Source organism: Labrus bergylta, chromosome 17 (assembly GCF_963930695.1).
Source record: "Labrus bergylta chromosome 17, fLabBer1.1, whole genome shotgun sequence".
Taxonomy (NCBI): Eukaryota; Metazoa; Chordata; class Actinopteri; order Labriformes; family Labridae; genus Labrus; species Labrus bergylta.
In genome coordinates, this window is record NC_089211.1 from 20357567 (window position 1) to 20375351 (window position 17785).

Sequence of the window (17785 nt, forward strand, 5' to 3'; positions counted from 1 at the left end):
ACCCCAGTGGCAGATTGATTCCTGCTATAAAAGTGTTTTTCACTCTGTTTCTTGTATTTTTTTACACCATACATTGGTTTTACAACAGAGTAGACTGTGTGTTTGTTGGAAAACCATAGAGCGTCATGATTAAAACAAACACAATTCACATCCGATACAGAATGTTTGTGACAATACTTAATACTTCTGCTGAGACAAGTCTAAATATTCAAAAGGGTTAGCTATTGCAACCAGTTACCTAATCTTGACCTACTTGGACTTCTGTCATAAGTGACTGTGGGTCATAGTAGAATAGAGTGTGATTTTTTTGTCTGTGCTCCTCGACCTGCAGATGTGTATATTGTACAAAATAATTAAGTGCATTTGTAATTTAAGCTGTTGTGAGCCTGTTATAAAGTCAAGGTTTAAAGTACTGCAGGTTTCTTGCATTTTAAGTGGGGATGTTGAGCCTTAATTGAACTTGTGTACATTATATGATGAAACGTCCAGACAATCTAACTCATCTGATGTAACAACCTTCACTTTAAGGTCACTGATTAGTCACATACATATTACACAGGGTTTGTACAATTGTACAAAAATGTTCACTGTTCCAACTGTGTTCACGAATTCGCCTGACAGCCAATCAGCAGCGGCAACAAAGCGGCCCAGTATCGGTGACGTTGCCAAGACGCGAGAGTGCGCAAATCAGCGTCGGCCAGCGTGCCGCGGGGAACCAATCGGCGCGTTCCAACGAGCAGCCGCTCAGCCAATCGCGGGCCTCTCCGATTGGGGAAGAAGTGACGGCTTATATATGGAAGAGAGCGCGGTTCATTCAACATCACTTCACAGACGGGGAAAAAAACACGTAAGAGACAGAACAAGACGGACACGCTTTGGCGTTGAGAGGCTGGTCCTATCCGAGACGACGTGAAGGCCGTTAATTAATTGACGACATTGTTATTCAGGTACGTGGAAACATTTCTTTGAATACGATAATGTGACGACGTTGTATTTTTTGTTGTGAAACAATTTTCATTCTGACCAAGCTAGCTGAGGTAATAATAATAATAATAATAATAACAATAATAATAATAATAATAATAATAACTTTATTTATATAGTACCTTTTAAAAACACAGGTTTACAAAGTGCTTTGACAAACAGCAAGAACAAAGCAAACTAAACCAAACACAGAAAAACATTAACAACAGTAAGAATATAACAGATGCAAAATACCAAAAATAATTAAATACAATTCAACAGAAAAGAACCCAAAGTGCACGATACACACCCAGACATATATAACCCAACCATCATAAGAACCATCATAAGAACCATCATAAGAACCCAGGAACACAAGAACCCAACAACACGAGCTGAGACCAAGAGGACCAAAGATTTAAAAAGATGTAAGAAACTAAGAGATAAAAGCAAATAAAAAGCAATGAGAAGGTAAGCGTAGTAAAAGAAATAAAAACAAGTGGTTAAAGGATCAAAAAACCCAAAACTATAATATTAATAAAAATAAAAATTAACTATAAATACGAAACATAAATAGACAAAGTAAGTAAGATCAGAAATTACCAAGTTAAAACACAAGAGGAGTTAAGATATGAGCATAAATACGAGATAAGACCATAAATAAAAGACAGTAAGAAGTAGAAGAAGATAAAAATAGTAAAACCAGTAAGAGTCTGTAAAAGTATGTTTTAAGAAGGGATTTAAAAGAATTGAGGGAGTCTGCGAGTCTTATCTCCTCAGGGAGGTCGTTCCAAAGTCGAGGGGCCCTGACTGAAAAGGCCCGGTCACCTTTAGTTTTAAGTCTGGACTTTGGAACGACCAGGAGGGCCCCACCCGAGGATCTAAGACTGCGGGCTGGCTCATATGGTGTCAGTAACTCTGTTATATAGCTTGGAGCCAGCCCCGTCCGTGCTTTAAAAGTAATGAGTCAAATCTTAAAATCGATTCTAAAACGTACAGGAAGCCAGTGTAATGAAGCTAAAATTGGAGTGATGTGATGTCGTCTGTTACAACCAGTAAGAAGCCTAGCTGCTGCATTTTGGACCAGCTGGAGGCGAGACAGTGACTTATTTGTGATTCCGGAAAAGAGGGAGTTACAGTAGTCAAGTCGGGAGAAGATGAGGGCGTGGATGATCTTTTCAAGGTCTCGTTGGGTTAGGATTGTTTTAATTTTGGAGATGGTGCGTAGATGGAAGAAGCTTGATCGGACAACTGTTTTGATATGGGATTCAAAGGTGAGATTGCAATTGAATGTTATTCCTAGATTTCTGGCAGTGGGTTGGACATTGGTGAATAAGGGACCGAGGCTGCTCTTTGAGATATGAGTGGTGTTTGGCGGGTTGAATACTATGATTTCAGATTTAGAATTGTTCAGTTGGAGAAAGTTTTGCGCCATCCAGCAGTTGATATCGTTTAGGCAGTTTCTGACAGCAGCTAGGCTCCCAGGGTCCTCAGGTCTCAAAGGAAGGTATATCTGTGTGTCGTCTGCGTAGCAGTGAAAGGAGACATTGTGGCGTTCAATTATTTGGCCAAGAGGCAGCATATAAATGGAGAATAACGATAGTGACGATAGTGATATATAGTAGTGACGATAGTGATATATTTTACCAAACTTACTTCTTTTTTTTAATGCATATAGTTAAACAATGTGATAATAATGACAAAGTAGCTGGCCCTTGTGATTAGATATGTTGCCTTGCATGTCTGCTAAGCACGCCAACGTGGTTAAGCTAGGTGCCGGTGGATGGGGAGGGGGGAGGGGGGGGGAAGTAGCCAGGGGTGTTTACAGTGAAAAAGAGGCGGTGTTGCTCCACCCAGTTGACCCCATGTTCTTTTTAAGACTTTGACATTTTGTGATTTCTTTGGCTAAAAAAAAAAACCACGCTTCTCTCACACAATGACTCCAAATCCAATGAAAATGACACGCCATCATTGTTTGACACTAGCTTTGTGAAATGGTAGACAGCTAAGGTAAAGCCACATTGTTCTAATGATTTGTTTCTTTCTGTAGATTTTTTTTTTCACATACTGGAGTATAAACAAGCCAAGATGAAGCTGCTGTGGGTTGTAATGTTGGTGGCCGGCACCGTGTTCGCCGACGACGACGACAAGAAGGACAGCGTGGGGACTGTGGTTGGAATCGACCTCGGGACCACCTACTCATGGTAAATAGAGACAAAGTGACAGCTGTCTTGATTGTTTTACACGCAACCTTTAAATGTGGATAACACTAATCATTTCTTAATTGTTTTTTTTTTTTTCCTTTTTAGTGTCGGAGTGTTCAAGAATGGGCGTGTGGAGATCATCGCCAATGACCAGGGTAACCGCATCACTCCATCGTACGTGGCCTTCACCAGCGAGGGTGAGCGTCTGATTGGCGACGCTGCCAAGAACCAGCTGACGTCTAACCCTGAGAACACCGTCTTCGATGCCAAGAGGTTGATTGGGCACACTTGGGGAGACTCGACTTTGCAGCAGGACATCAAGTACCTGCCGTTCAAAGTAAGTTTCCGCACTTCTTGACGTTACTGTTAAGAGTCTTAAGGTCCTTTTTTGGTATCGTTTGAGCTTCATTCTCTGTTTGTAACATTGATTCATGTTCCTTTTTAGGTAACTGAGAAGAAGAGCAAGCCCCATATTCAGGTAGACATTGGTGGTGGCACGATGAAGACATTTGCTCCTGAGGAGATCTCTGCCATGGTGCTGACTAAAATGAAGGAGACTGCTGAGGCTTATTTGGGCAAGAAGGTACAAACACATGAAAAAAATACATTTAAAATATGTACCTCATCAAAATGATGTTCAATCAAAGCTAATGAGTTTATCCTTTTTGTCAGGTTACACATGCTGTGGTCACTGTCTCTGCCTATTTCAATGACGCCCAGCGTCAGGCCACTAAGGATGCTGCAACCATCGCTGGTCTGAATGTCATGAGAATCATCAATGAGCCGTAAGTTTTGAATGAAAATGATGTTTGTTGTTGTGTTTGCAAAATATTTCCCTTCATTTTTGTATTAACGTATCTTCCTTTTTTTTTTTTTTAGAACTGCTGCCGCCATTGCTTACGGTCTTGACAAGAGAGACGGCGAGAAGAAAATTCTCGTTTTCGATCTTGGCGGTGGCACCTTCGACGTCTCCCTGCTGACCATCTACAACGGTGTGTCTGGGGTGTTGGCAACCAGTGGTGACGCTCATCTTGGAGGTGAGGACTTCGACCAGCGCGTCATGGAGCACTTCATCAAGCTGTACAAGAAGAAGACCGGCAAAGATGTGCGCAAAGACAACAGGGCAGTGCAGAAGCTGCGTCGTGAGGTCGAGAAGGCAAAGAGGGCGCTGTCCGCTCAGCACCAGGCCCGCATTGAGATCGAGTCCTTCTTTGAGGGAGAGGACTTCTCTGAGACCCTGACCCGTGCCAAGTTTGAAGAGCTCAACATGGTAAATAATTGAACCAACATTTTGGTTATAGAAAAACTGTAACTCTAGTATAATGTTACCCTCTTGTTTATGAAACATGATTTACTAACAGTTGAACCTTTTTTCTTTCTACAGGACCTGTTCCGTTCCACCATGAAGCCTGTGCAGAAAGTACTGGAAGACTCTGGCCTGAAGAAGCCTGACATTGATGAGATTGTCTTGGTTGGAGGCTCCACCCGTATCCCCAAAATCCAGCAGCTGGTGAAGGAGTTCTTCAATGGCAAAGAGCCCTGCAGAGGCATCAACCCTGATGAGGCCGTGGCATACGGAGCTGCTGTGCAGGCTGGAGTGCTTTCTGGAGACAAGGACACTGGTAGGTTATCATCGTCTCACATCATTTAATTTAATTCTAATTCGCTGAACTAGCTTTTATATTGTGTACTAATAATGTTCCTATCTTACAGCAGATATTCTTCTTGTGGACGTGTGCCCCCTGACTCTTGGTACTGAGACTGATGGAGGAGTGATGACTAAACTGATCCCCAGGAACACTGTGGTGCCTACAAAGAAATCCCAGATCTTCTCTACAGCTTCTGATAACCAGCCCACTGTCACCATTAAGGTTTATGAAGGTAAGAATTGTGCATACCCAACATGAAGAAAAAAAAGTTTAAAAATAGCTGGTTTTTTTTTTGGTATGCAGAAAAAAAAAATGGAATTTTGCAAAAGTTTATTCATTGATTCTGTCTCTAGGTGAGCATCCTCTCACAAAAGACAACCATCTGCTGGGCACATTCGATCTGACTGGCATCCCTCCCGCCCCTCGTGGTGTGCCACAGATTGAGGTCACCATCGAGATCGATGTCAACGGTATCCGGCGTGTCACAGCCAAGGACAAAAATGCAGGCAACAAGAACAAGATCACCATCACAAACGACCAGAACCACCTGACGCCAGAGGACATCGAGCGCATGGTGAACGATGCAGAGCGCTTCGCCGATGACGACAAGAAGCTGAAGGAGAGGATCGAAGCCCGCAATGAGCTGGAGAGCTACGCTTACTCTCTGAAGAACCAGATCGGAGACAAGGAAAAGCTCGGCGGAAAGCTGTCGGATGAGGACAAAGAAATCATTGAGAAGGCAGTAGAGGAGAAGATTGAGTGGATGGAGTCACACCTGGAGGCTGAGCTGGAAGACTTCCAGGCTAAGAAGAAGGAGCTTGAGGAAGTGGTACAACCAATTATCAGCAAGCTTTACGGCAGTGCAGGAGGACCACCACCAGAGGGCGCAGAAGCCGAGCAAGACGAGAAGGATGAGTTGTAGGCAAGTTTGCCATCAACTGTTTTGTCGCCCCTTTCCTCTCTGTTAGTGGCACTTAGATGTACATAATGAACTGATGAGACTCAAATCGTGAGAGGAACGGTTGGGAAGGGGTGGCCATAACAAGCAACCCTACTAAATCCTCTGAAAGACTTTAAAAAAAAAAACAAGTTTCAGTGTGTGAGAGGTGTTCTCTTCGCTGGAAGGCGGAGATATTCGTCAGCCTGGATATGAGGCTTGCTGCTGCTGTTCTCAGGCAGTCCTGTTGGGGTGATGTTGTGGGGAGGGACTTAGTGGGTGGGTTGGGGCAGGTGTTAGGGGGCAAGAGCTCCAAACTTGGAAACCCGCCATTTCAGTATTCATAGAATTAAAAAATGTATCTTGGGTTTGTTGATTTAATCAAGACAGAAGAGTTCTTAAAAACGATTTATTTAAACTTTAGTGAGTATTACATCATCATGAAACCACAGTCACAACACAGTCATTATGAATGACACCCTGGGTATCCATCCCTCCAAATACAAAGGCCAAATGTATTGTCTCTGAGGCTGTTGGGCAGTCGGCCTGCTCCTTATCTCCATTCCCCTCAGCATGCACTGTCCAGGGCAATAAACACATGGAGTGGTCCAGGCGGTTGGGGGGCATATCCCCTTCAAACTTCATAAGGACCCATCTGCTTTTGTCTGCAAACATAATGGATAACAATGGAGGTTTAAACTTCTCAACCACAGTTTTACGACAATTAAAGACAATTTACAACGATTAAAGTGTGGCCAGCGGGGACAGACTCTGTATTTCAGGACAAGTTCCATCACACAGGCTGGAGTATGTTTGCTTCTCAGGCTACCTTGGGCTCTCACACAGACATTGACACCTACACTTCTTCTGTGCTGGATTATATCAACACCACCATCGACAGTGTTACAACATGGAAGCAGATCACCACGTACCCAAATCAGAAGCCATGGATGAACAAGGAGGTGTGTCTCCTGCTGAAGGCCCGCAACACCGCCTTCAGATCAGATGATGCAATGGCCTACAGCGTATCCAGGGCAAACCTGAGGAGGGGCATCATCAAGGCCAAGCACTGCTACAAGCTGAAGGTTGAGGAACACTTCTCCAACTCCGACCCCAGATGCATGTGGCAGGGCATCCAGGCCATCAGTGACTATAAACCCAGAAACTCCACCCCGATAACCACAGATGTCTCCTTCCTGAACGAGCCAAATCACTTTTATGCTCGTTTCGATGGAGACAACAAAGAGACGCAGACCACGACCAGACCTCCTGCAGACAACCAGCCCCTCTCACTCACCTCCACAGACGTCCACGCTGCACTGAGCCGGATCAACGCTCGAAAGGCTGCTGGTCCAGACGGCACCCCCGGGCGCGTGCTTAGAGCATGTGCGGAGCAGCTCACTGGGGTTTTTACGGACATCTTCAACCTGTCCCTCGCCCAAGCAGCTGTGTCAGCATGCTTCAAAGCCACCTCCATTGTCCCAGTGCCGAAACACTCCAGCCCGACAGGCCTGAACGACTACCGCCCTGTAGCACTCACACCCATCATAATGAAGTGCTTTGAGCGACTGGTCCTAGCACACCTGAAAAACTGCCTCCCACCCACACTGGACCCATTCCAGTTTGCCTACCGCAGCAACAGGAGTACAGAGGATGCAGTCTCCACTGCGCTGCACTCTGTGCTCACTCATCTGGACAATAACAACACATACGCACGAATGCTGTTTGTTGATTTTAGCTCAGCATTCAACTCTGTCATCCCCTCCAAGTTAAACACTAAACTCGGAGGCCTGGGCTTCAACACCTCCCTCCGTCACTGGATAATGGACTTTCTGACCAACAGACCCCAGTATGTTAGGTCAGGACACACCTGCTCCACCACCATCACACTCAACACAGGCGTACCACAGGGCTGTGTGCTGAGCCCATTCCTCTACTCCCTCTTCACTCACGACTGCAGACCTGTACATGGATCCAACACCATCATCAAGTTTGCGGACGATACAGCGGTGATTGGCCTCATCAGCAACAACGATGACACGGCCTACAGGGAGGAGGTACAGCATCTGGCCGCCTGGTGTGCTGACAACAACCTGCTCCTCAACACCAGCAAGACGAAGGAGATCATCGTAGACTTCAGGAGAGAAAGAGGAAGCACGCACAACCCCATTCACATCAACGGGATGGCTGTTGAACGTGTCTCCAGCTTCAAGTTCCTGGGGACCCACATCACAGAGGACCTCTCCTGGTCCACTAACACCTCCAGTCTGGTTAAGAAGGCTCATCAACGCCTCTTTTTCCTGAGGACACTGAAGAGACACCACCTGTCTTCAGCTGTACTGATGAACTTCTACCGCTGTGTGATCGAGAGCATCCTGACCAGCAGTGTCTCAGTCTGGTACGGAAACTGCTCTGTCGCAGACCGTAAGGCGCTACAGCGGGTGGTAAAAACCGCCCAGCGCATCACAAGGTGTCCACTTCCTGCCATTGAGGATGTCCAAAGAACACGCTGTCTGCGGCGAGCTCATGGCATCCTTAAAGACTCCTCCCACCCTGCCCACAGACTGTTTACCCTCCTGCCCTCCGGCAGGCGCTTCAGAAGCCTCCGGACCAGAACCAGCAGACTGAGGAACAGCTTTTTCCCCAGAGCTGTTTCTCTACTGAACTCTACCCCCCGAACTCTGAACTCTGTCTCTCTCTCTCCCCCCCCCCCCTTTCCCCTGCATATCACCTCACACCCATCATCCCCCCACCACTCCTCCTGGTCACACACACACATCTCTCAACCTGTATTATTGTATTATAGTATGTTCATATTATGTCCATATTCTTTATATTATCTGTAAACTAGTATAGCATGCTCACTGCACCTTAATCTGTATATTATTAGTATAGCATGCTCACTGCACCTTAATCTGTATATTATAATCCTAAGAATACACTTATTTTGTAGCATCACTTATTTATAGCATTTATTTATATTTATTGCATCCCATTAATCCAGCCATCCAGAAATACCTAATAATTCACTTTTTTGTCTACATCTGTAAATTTTGTAATTACTGTACATAGCACAGACTCTTGCACTTTCTGCTTATTTGCACTTCTGGTGAGATGCCAAACCTCATTTCGTTACTCTATACTTGTATATGTGTAATGACAATAAAGTTGAATCTCATCTCATCTCATCTCTCATCTTTTAAATGTAATACAACTTTGTGTATGATGTGATAAGGTACAAATATTCAATGACAAGATTAATGAAAATTCTATTACCAGTGTTGAATCTATACATGGAGTTGGTCGCTCCTTCTGCTGTCATTCCCCCAAAGATATAGATGTTCTTTCCCAAAGCCACAGCTGAGTGGGCTGCTACTCCTGGTGGGATATCTCCTTTGACTTGCACCTTCTCCCACTTCATGATCTCTTTGAACAGTAGACACTTTGTTTTATTTTTTTAATCAAACAAACATGACATTCCCAAGTTTTGAGGCTCTTTATTTTAATCTTGTATTATCATTTAGAAAACTTTGAAAATAGATTTTATTTTTTTAAATCACACACAAAACGTATTACACTTCAGGAGTGATCAGTCTTACTTGTATCGAGAGAGAACACGTCATTGTGGAATTTGTCCCCGGCCATGCCCCCATGGATGTAGATCTTTGAACCTGCTGCTACGATAACATGGCCATGTTTGTCTGGCGGCTGTCTGCCTTGTGTTTCCGGTTGGGACCAGGCGGAAGAGGCTGGGGGGAAATTAAGATAAAAGTGATCTCATATTCCCGTATTGCTGTCTACGTCATGAAACAGACTGAAATGAAAACGGATGTCCTTATATGACCTACAAAAGAAAACAACTCTGATTGTTTCTATACTTTGTCTTTTGAACGCCTGTAACTATTGCAGCGGGGTAGGTGTACCAGGTGATTTACAGCTCGCTGCAAAGGAATTTCCATGGAAAATATTCACAATCAGTGATACGTTTGACTGTTTGAAGAAAGTAGCATGAGATTTTTTGTTAAAAACAATTTTTATACATGTACAGGAAAAAATGAGCAGTGAAATAAGATGTACTGTTTTGTCCACAGAGAGCGCCAAAATTGACATAAACCGAAATTACTAACAGGATCTTTCACAAACAAATAAAAAAAAAGAAAAATTGAGAATTGAAATAGAAACCAAACATCAAGTTAAATGGAAAGACGCTGTATGTCCAGCATTATTATAAACAAAAATTACATTAATAGAGTTATTTATATACCTGAAAGATTACAAACTTGTCTGAAGGAGGGCAGAGAGACTTTAGTTTTTCACTACATCAGATAATTCCAAAGTAACATACACAGTATATTAGCACCTCTTCTTCATGTGAATTGGAATTAGTCAGGGAAACCATCTGAAAATAAGAGAGTACTGGATTCATTTGAATTGGGATTTACCTGTTAGCTGTACATTCTGGATACAATTGCGGTTGCCGCTCTGCTGTGCCCCTCCAAACACCCACAGGCTCTGAGGACAACTTTCTGGGACAAAGCAGCAGTGTTCATACCGCGAGTCCAAACCCTCCCACTCTGGGATGTCCCACTCATGATTATCTGGGGGAGTCAGAGAGAGGAAAAATACCCCAAAAAATGTCTAACAATATAGAAGACATGGGAACACAGATGACACTTCAAAGTAAACAACAATGATAAACACCTTTTAGCAATATGGTTTTTCACAATCAAAGTCAGTCAAAATTTTTGAAATTGCTTGTAACTGCAGACATAATATCTCTGCACAGTCTCTTTCAATTACCTAGATCAGTGGTTCTCAAACTATGGTATGGGCTCCCTGTGGTGGTACGCAAAGAAATCTCCACAATATAAAAAACAAACCCGATCAGCATAAAACCACAATTTTTGTATCTTGTATCTATTGGGTTGTATTTATATCAAATGTGTTTTCCCCTCTAAATTAATCTAGTTTTTGCAACAAACAACTTTAATCTGCTCAATTTATGCTCACGCACACACATAAACAACAACAGGAGTACGCCTCGCGTTTTGAAAAGTTCCACTCGATATTCCGTTATAGTTCAGTACTGAAACAACAGCAAACAGCTGTAGGCCTACATTAACAGATATATTAACAGATATATTATATTCTGTGAATGTAGGCCTACAGTAACAGATTAATGTATGTATTTCCAAACAGGTTGTTGGTCTAAAGTTGTCATTTTAATTTTTCTGCACTTTTGTGTGTAAGATTAAATGTAAATGTGCAAAAACAGAGTTGTAAATGGACAGTATTGACATAAGTTAAAGTGCATGAGTGTAGACATATTATAAGCAGGAACTATTCAATATAACGGCGAGTAGACAGACAAATGAAGTGAACATGAGTGCAGGGATAATTTGTAAATTTAACAAAATTGAACAACCTTAATACAAACGTGTACAAATGTAAACATTGTAGCCTGTTTTCAATTTGCGGAGTTAATATGACATTAATGATAACAACTTTGGCATCCATATGTGCACTTTTGTCTCTTATCAAGTTCACTCACATTTAATTAGCCTATAACCTCTATTAGCCTAACCTATAGTCTGTAACCTATAGCCTGTAACCTCAGGTGCAATAAGAGATAATAAGTGCAATAAGAAAACTTCCAGACAATCTAACTCATCTGATGTAACCTCAGGTGCAATAAGAGATAATAAGTGCAATAAGAAAACTTCCAGACAATCTAACTCATCTGATGTAACAGCCTTCACTTTAAGGTCACTGATTAGTCACATGCGTATTACACAGTAATCGGTTACCCAGTATCGGTGACGTTGCCAAGACGCGGGAGTGCCAGCGTGTCGCGGGGCATTCCAACGAGCAGCCGCTCAGCCAATCGCGGGCCTCTCCGATTGGGGAAGAAGTGACGGCTTATATATGGAAGAGAACGCGGTTCATTCAACATCACTTCACAGACGGGGAAAGAAACACTAAGAGACAGAAGAAGACGGACACGCTTTGGCGTTGAGAGGCTGGTCCTATCCGAGACGACGTGAAGGCCGTTAATTAATTGACGACATTGTTATTCAGGTACGTGGAAACATTTCTTTGAATACGATAATGTGACGACGTTGTATTTTTTCACGTTGTGAAACAATTTTCATTCTGACCAAGCAAGCTGAGGTAATAATGATAATAATAATAATAATAATAATAATAATAATAATAACTTTATTTATATAGCACCTTTTAAAAACACAGGTTTACAAAGTGCTTTGACAAACAGCAAGAACAAAGCAAACTAAACCAAACACAGAAAAACATTAACAACAGTAAGAATATAACAGATGCAAAATACCAAAAATAATTAAATACAATTCAACAGAAAAGAACCCAAAGTGCATGATACACAACCAGACATATATAACCCAACCATCATAAGAACCATCACAGGAACCATCATAAGAACCCAGGAACACAAGAACCCAACAACACGAGCTGAGACCAAGAGGACCAAAGATTTAAAAAGATGTAAGAAACTAAGAGATAAAAGCAAATAAAAAGCAATGAGAAGTTAAGCGTAGTAAAAGAAATAAAAACAAGTGGTTAAAGGATCAAAAAACCCAAAACTATAATATTAATAAAAATAAAAATTAACTATAAATACAAAACATAAATAGACAAAGTAAGTAAGATAAGAAATTACCAAGTTAAAACACAAGAGGAGATTAAGATATGAGCATAAATACGAGATAAGACCATAAATAAAAGACAGTAAGAAGTAGAAGAAGATAAAAATAGTAAAACCAGTAAGAGAAGACATTAAGAAGACGACATCACATAAAAGCAAGTCTGTAAAAGTATGTTTTAAGAAGGGATTTAAAAGAATTGAGGGAATCTGCAAGTCTTATCTCCTCAGGGAGGTCGTTCCAAAGTCCAGGGGCCCTGACTGAAAAGGCCCGGTCACCTTTAGTTTTAAGTCTGGACTTTGGAACGACCAGGAGGCTCCCACCCGAGGATCTAAGACTGCGGGCTGGCTCATATGGTGTCAGTAACTCTGTTATATAGCTTGGAGCCAGCCCCGTCCGTGCTTTAAAAGTAATGAGTAAAATCTTAAAATCGATTCTAAAACGTACAGGAAGCCAGTGTAATGAAGCTAAAATTGGAGTGATGTGATGTCGTCTGTTACAACCAGTAAGAAGCCTAGCTGCTGCATTTTGGACCAGCTGGAGGCGAGACAGTGACTTATTTGTGATTCCGGAAAAGAGGGAGTTACAGTAGTCAAGTCGGGAGAAGATGAGGGCGTGGATGATCTTTTCAAGGTCTCGTTGGGTTAGGATTGTTTTAATTTTGGAGATGGTGCGTAGATGGAAGAAGCTTGATCGGACAACTGTTTTGATATGGGATTCAAAGGTGAGATTGCAATCGAATGTTATTCCTAGATTTCTGGCGGTGGGTTGGACATTGGTGAATAAGGGACCGAGGCTGCTCTTTGAGATATGAGTGGTGTTTGGCGGGTTGAATACTATGATTTCAGATTTAGAATTGTTCAGTTGGAGAAAGTTTTGCGCCATCCAGCAGTTGATATCGTTTAGGCAGTTTCTGACAGCAGCTAGGCTCCTAGGGTCCTCAGGTCTCAAAGGAAGGTATATCTGTGTGTCGTCTGCGTAGCAGTGAAAGGAGACATTGTGGCGTTCAATTATCTGGCCAAGAGGCAGCATATAAATGGAGAATAATGATAGTGACGATAGTGATATATAGTAGTGACGATAGTGATATATTTTACCAAACTTACTTCTTTTTTTTTAATGCATATAGTTAAACAATGTGATAATAATGACAAAGTAGCTGGCCCTTGTGATTAGATATGTTACCTTGCATGTCTGCTAAGCACGCCAACGTGGTTAAGCTAGGTACCGGCGGATGGGGAGGGGGGAAGGGGGGGGGGAAGTAGCCAGGGGTGTTAACAGTGAAAAAGAGGCGGTGTTGCTCCACCCAGTTGACCCCATGTTCTTTTTAAGACTTTGACATTTTGTGATTTCTTTGGCTAAAAAAAAAAACCACGCTTCTCTCACACAATGACTCCAAATCCCAGAAAATGACACGCCATCATTGTTTGACACTAGCTTTGTGAAATGGTAGACAGCTAAGGTAAAGCCACATTGTTCTAATGATTTGTTTCTTTCTGTAGATTTTTTTTTTCACATACTGGAGTATAAGCAAGCCAAGATGAAGCTGCTGTGGGTTGTAATGTTGGTGGCCGGCACCGTGTTCGCCGACGACGACGACAAGAAGGACAGCGTGGGGACTGTGGTTGGAATCGACCTCGGGACCACCTACTCATGGTAAATAGAGACAAAGTGACAGCTGTCTTGATTGTTTTACACGCAACTTTTAAATGTGGATAACACTAATCATTTCTTAATTGTTTTTTTTTTTTTTTCCTTTTTAGTGTCGGAGTGTTCAAGAATGGGCGTGTGGAGATCATCGCCAATGACCAGGGTAACCGCATCACTCCATCGTACATGGCCTTCACCAGCGAGGGTGAGCGTCTGATTGGCGACGCTGCCAAGAACCAGCTGACGTCTAACCCTGAGAACACCGTCTTCGATGCCAAGAGGTTGATTGGGCACACTTGGGGAGACTCGACTTTGCAGCAGGACATCAAGTACCTGCCGTTCAAAGTAAGTTTCCGCACTTCTTGACGTTACTGTTAAGAGTCTTAAGGTCATTTTTTGGTATCGTTTGAGCTTCATTCTCTGTTTGTAACATTGATTCATGTTCCTTTTTAGGTAACTGAGAAGAAGAGCAAGCCCCATATTCAGGTAGACATTGGTGGTGGCACAATGAAGACATTTGCTCCTGAGGAGATCTCTGCCATGGTGCTGACTAAAATGAAGGAGACTGCTGAGGCTTATTTGGGCAAGAAGGTACAAACACATGAAAAAAATACATTTAAAATATGTACCTCATCAAAATGATGTTCAATCAAAGCTAATGAGTTTATCCTTTTTGTCAGGTTACACATGCTGTGGTCACTGTCTCTGCCTATTTCAATGACGCCCAGCGTCAGGCCACTAAGGATGCTGCAACCATCGCTGGTCTGAAGGTCATGAGAATCATCAATGAGCCGTAAGTTTTGAATGAAAATGATGTTTGTTGTTGTGTTTGTAAAATATTTCCCTTCATTTTTGTATTAACGTATCTTCCTTTTTTTTTTTTTTAGAACTGCTGCCGCCATTGCTTACGGTCTTGACAAGAGAGACGGCGAGAAGAAAATTCTCGTTTTCGATCTTGGCGGTGGCACCTTCGACGTCTCCCTGCTGACCATCGACAACGGTGTGTCTGAGGTGATGGCAACCAGTGGTGACGCTCATCTTGGAGGTGAGGACTTCGACCAGCGCGTCATGGAGCACTTCATCAAGCTGTACAAGAAGAAGACCGGCAAAGATGTGCACAAAGATAACAGGGCAGTGCAGAAGCTGCGTCGTGAGGTCGAGAAGGCAAAGAGGGCGCTGTCCGCTCAGCACCAGGCCCGCATTGAGATCGAGTCCTTCTTTGAGGGAGAGGACTTCTCTGAGACCCTGACCCGTGCCAAGTTTGAAGAGCTCAACATGGTAAATAATTGAACCAACATTTTGGTTATAGAAAAACTGTAACTCTAGTATAATGTTACCCTCTTGTTTATGAAACATGATTTACTAACAGTTGAACCTTTTTTCTTTCTACAGGACCTGTTCCGTTCCACCATGAAGCCTGTGCAGAAAGTACTGGAAGACTCTGGCCTGAAGAAGCCTGACATTGATGAGATTGTCTTGGTTGGAGGCTCCACCCGTATCCCCAAAATCCAGCAGCTGGTGAAGGAGTTCTTCAATGGCAAAGAGCCCTGCAGAGGCATCAACCCTGATGAGGCCGTGGCATACGGAGCTGCTGTGCAGGCTGGAGTGCTTTCTGGAGACAAGGACACTGGTAGGTTATCATCGTCTCACATCATTTAATTTAATTCTAATTCGCTGAACTAGCTTTTATATTGTGTACTAATAATGTTCCTATCTTACAGGAGATATTCTTCTTGTGGACGTGTGCCCCCTGACTCTTGGTATTGAGACTGTTGGAGGAGTGATGACTGAACTGTTCCCCAGGAACACTGTGGTGCCTAGAGAGAAATCCCAGATCTTCTCTACAGCTTCTGATAACCAGCCCACTGTCACCATTAAGGTTTATGAAGGTAAGAATTGTGCATACCCAACATGAAGAAAAAAAAGTTTAAAAATAGCTGTTTTTTTTTTTTGGTATGCAGAAAAAAAAATGGAATTTTGCAAAAGTTTATTCATTGATTCTGTCTCTAGGTGAGCGTCCTCTCACAAAAGACAACCATCTGCTGGGCACATTCGACCTGACTGGCATCCCTCCCGCCCCTCGTGGTGTGCCACAGATTGAGGTCACCTTCAAGGTCGATGTCAACGGTATCCTGCGTGTCACAGCCGAGGACAAAGGTACAGGCAACAAGAACAAGATCACCATCACAAACGACCAGAACCGCCTGACGCCAGAGGACATCGAGCGCATGGTGAACGATGCAGAGCGCTTCGCCGATGACGACAAGAAGCTGAAGGAGAGGATCGACGCCCGCAATGAGCTGGAGAGCTACGCTTACTCTCTGAAGAACCAGATCGGAGACAAGGAAAAGCTCGGCGGCAAGCTGTCGGATGAGGACAAAGAAATCATTGAGAAGGCACTAGAGGAGAAGATTGAGTGGATGGAGTCACACCAGGAGGCTGAGCGGGAAGACTTCCAGGCTAAGAAGAAGGAGCTTGAGGAAGTGGTACAACCAATTATCAGCAAGCTTTACGGCAGTGCAGGAGGACCACCACCAGAGGGCGCAGAAGCCGAGCAAGACGACTTCTTGCCTCTCTGTTAGTGGCACTTAGATGTACATAATGAACTGATGACACCCTGGGTATCCATCCTTCCAAATACAAAGGCCAAATGTATTGTCTCTGAGGCTGTTGGGCAGTCGGCCTGCTCCTTATCTCCATTCCCCTCAGCATGCACCGTCCAGGGCAATAAACACATGGAGTGGTCCAGGCGGTTGGGGGGCATATCCCCTTCAAACTTCATAAGGACCCATCTGCTTTTGTCTGCAAACATAATGGATAACATTGGAGGTTTAAACTTCTCAACCACAGTTTTACGACAATTGAAGACAATTTACAACGATTAAAGTGTGGCCAGCGGGGATAGACTCTGTATTTCAGGACAAGTTCCATCACACAGGCTGGAGTATGTTTGCTTCTCAGGCTACCTTGGGCTCTCACACAGACATTGACACCTACACTTCTTCTGTGCTGGATTATATCAACACCACCATCGACAGTGTTACAACATGGAAGCAGATCACCACGTACCCAAATCAGAAGCCATGGATGAACAAGGAGGTGCGTCTCCTGCTGAAGGCCCGCAACACCGCCTTCAGATCAGATGATGCAATGGCCTACAGCGTATCCAGGGCAAACCTGAGGAGGGGTATCATCAAGGCCAAGCACTGCTACAAGCTGAAGGTTGAGGAACACTTCTCCAACTCCGACCCCAGATGCATGTGGCAGGGCATCCAGGCCATCAGTGACTATAAACCCAGAAACTCCACCCCGATAACCACAGATGTCTCCTTCCTGAACGAGCTAAATCACTTTTATGCTCGTTTCGATAGAGACAACAGAGAGACGCAGACCACGACCAGACCTCCTGCAGACAACCAGCCCCTCTCACTCACCTCCACAGACGTCCACGCTGCACTGAGCCGGATCAACGCTCGAAAGGCTGCTGGTCCAGACGGCACCCCCGGGCGCGTGCTTAGAGCATGTGCGGAGCAGCTCACTGGGGTTTTTACGGACATCTTCAACCTGTCCCTCGCCCAAGCAGCTGTGTCAGCATGCTTCAAAGCCACCTCCATTGTCCCAGTGCCGAAACACTCCAGCCCGACAGGCCTGAACGACTACCGCCCTGTGGCACTCACACCCATCATAATGAAGTGCTTTGAGCGA

The 17785-nt window shown here is 43.7% G+C and overlaps 2 protein-coding genes and 1 long non-coding RNA gene across 6 annotated transcripts; 2 read left to right on the top strand and 1 right to left on the bottom strand.

The window, feature by feature from the left end:
- Positions 1-786: 786 nt before the first annotated feature.
- Positions 787-6119, top strand: LOC136176997 (endoplasmic reticulum chaperone BiP-like). 3 transcript variants are annotated; one of them, XM_065965692.1, is made up of 9 exons: positions 787-947; positions 3014-3167; positions 3273-3504; positions 3613-3750; positions 3840-3952; positions 4047-4437; positions 4552-4789; positions 4881-5048; positions 5170-6119. In XM_065965692.1, exons 2-9 carry the CDS (start codon positions 3052-3054, stop codon positions 5736-5738), a joined length of 1965 nt encoding a protein of 654 aa, XP_065821764.1. In that variant the 5' UTR covers positions 787-947; positions 3014-3051; the 3' UTR covers positions 5739-6119. The 3 variants fall into 3 exon arrangements, with proteins under 3 accessions (XP_065821764.1, XP_065821762.1, XP_065821763.1); XM_065965690.1 differs by lacking the exon at positions 787-947 and adding an exon at positions 1938-2237; XM_065965691.1 differs by lacking the exon at positions 787-947 and adding an exon at positions 1938-2237 and having other exon boundaries at positions 4884-5048.
- Positions 6120-9029: 2910 nt separating this feature from the next.
- On the bottom strand, positions 9030-10270 carry LOC110005489 (uncharacterized). Its single transcript, XR_010669018.1, has 2 exons — positions 10196-10270; positions 9030-9502 (listed from the first exon to the last, which is right to left on the bottom strand). It is a non-coding gene; the product is annotated as an uncharacterized lncRNA (long non-coding RNA).
- A 1423-nt stretch (positions 10271-11693) lies between these two features.
- LOC136183181 (endoplasmic reticulum chaperone BiP-like) lies at positions 11694-16670 on the top strand. 2 transcript variants are annotated; one of them, XM_065965686.1, is made up of 9 exons: positions 11694-11831; positions 13933-14086; positions 14194-14425; positions 14534-14671; positions 14761-14873; positions 14968-15358; positions 15473-15710; positions 15802-15969; positions 16091-16670. In XM_065965686.1, exons 2-9 carry the CDS (start codon positions 13971-13973, stop codon positions 16660-16662), a joined length of 1968 nt encoding a protein of 655 aa, XP_065821758.1. In that variant the 5' UTR covers positions 11694-11831; positions 13933-13970; the 3' UTR covers positions 16663-16670. The 2 variants fall into 2 exon arrangements, with proteins under 2 accessions (XP_065821758.1, XP_065821757.1); XM_065965685.1 differs by lacking the exon at positions 11694-11831 and adding an exon at positions 12803-13154.
- The last annotated feature ends 1115 nt before the right edge of the window (positions 16671-17785 follow it).

What these genes read in the sequence shown, in the direction of transcription:
- LOC136176997 (XM_065965690.1), top strand. An exon ending in AGGCTTATTTGGGCAAGAAG is followed by an intron (nt 3,751 to 3,839) that starts GTACAAACACAT and finishes CCTTTTTGTCAG; the next exon opens with GTTACACATGCTGTGGTCAC. An exon ending in CACCATTAAGGTTTATGAAG is followed by an intron (nt 5,049 to 5,169) that starts GTAAGAATTGTG and finishes TTCTGTCTCTAG; the next exon opens with GTGAGCATCCTCTCACAAAA.
- LOC136183181 (XM_065965685.1), top strand. An exon ending in CTCGGGACCACCTACTCATG is followed by an intron (nt 14,087 to 14,193) that starts GTAAATAGAGAC and finishes TTTCCTTTTTAG; the next exon opens with TGTCGGAGTGTTCAAGAATG. An exon ending in AGTTTGAAGAGCTCAACATG is followed by an intron (nt 15,359 to 15,472) that starts GTAAATAATTGA and finishes TTCTTTCTACAG; the next exon opens with GACCTGTTCCGTTCCACCAT.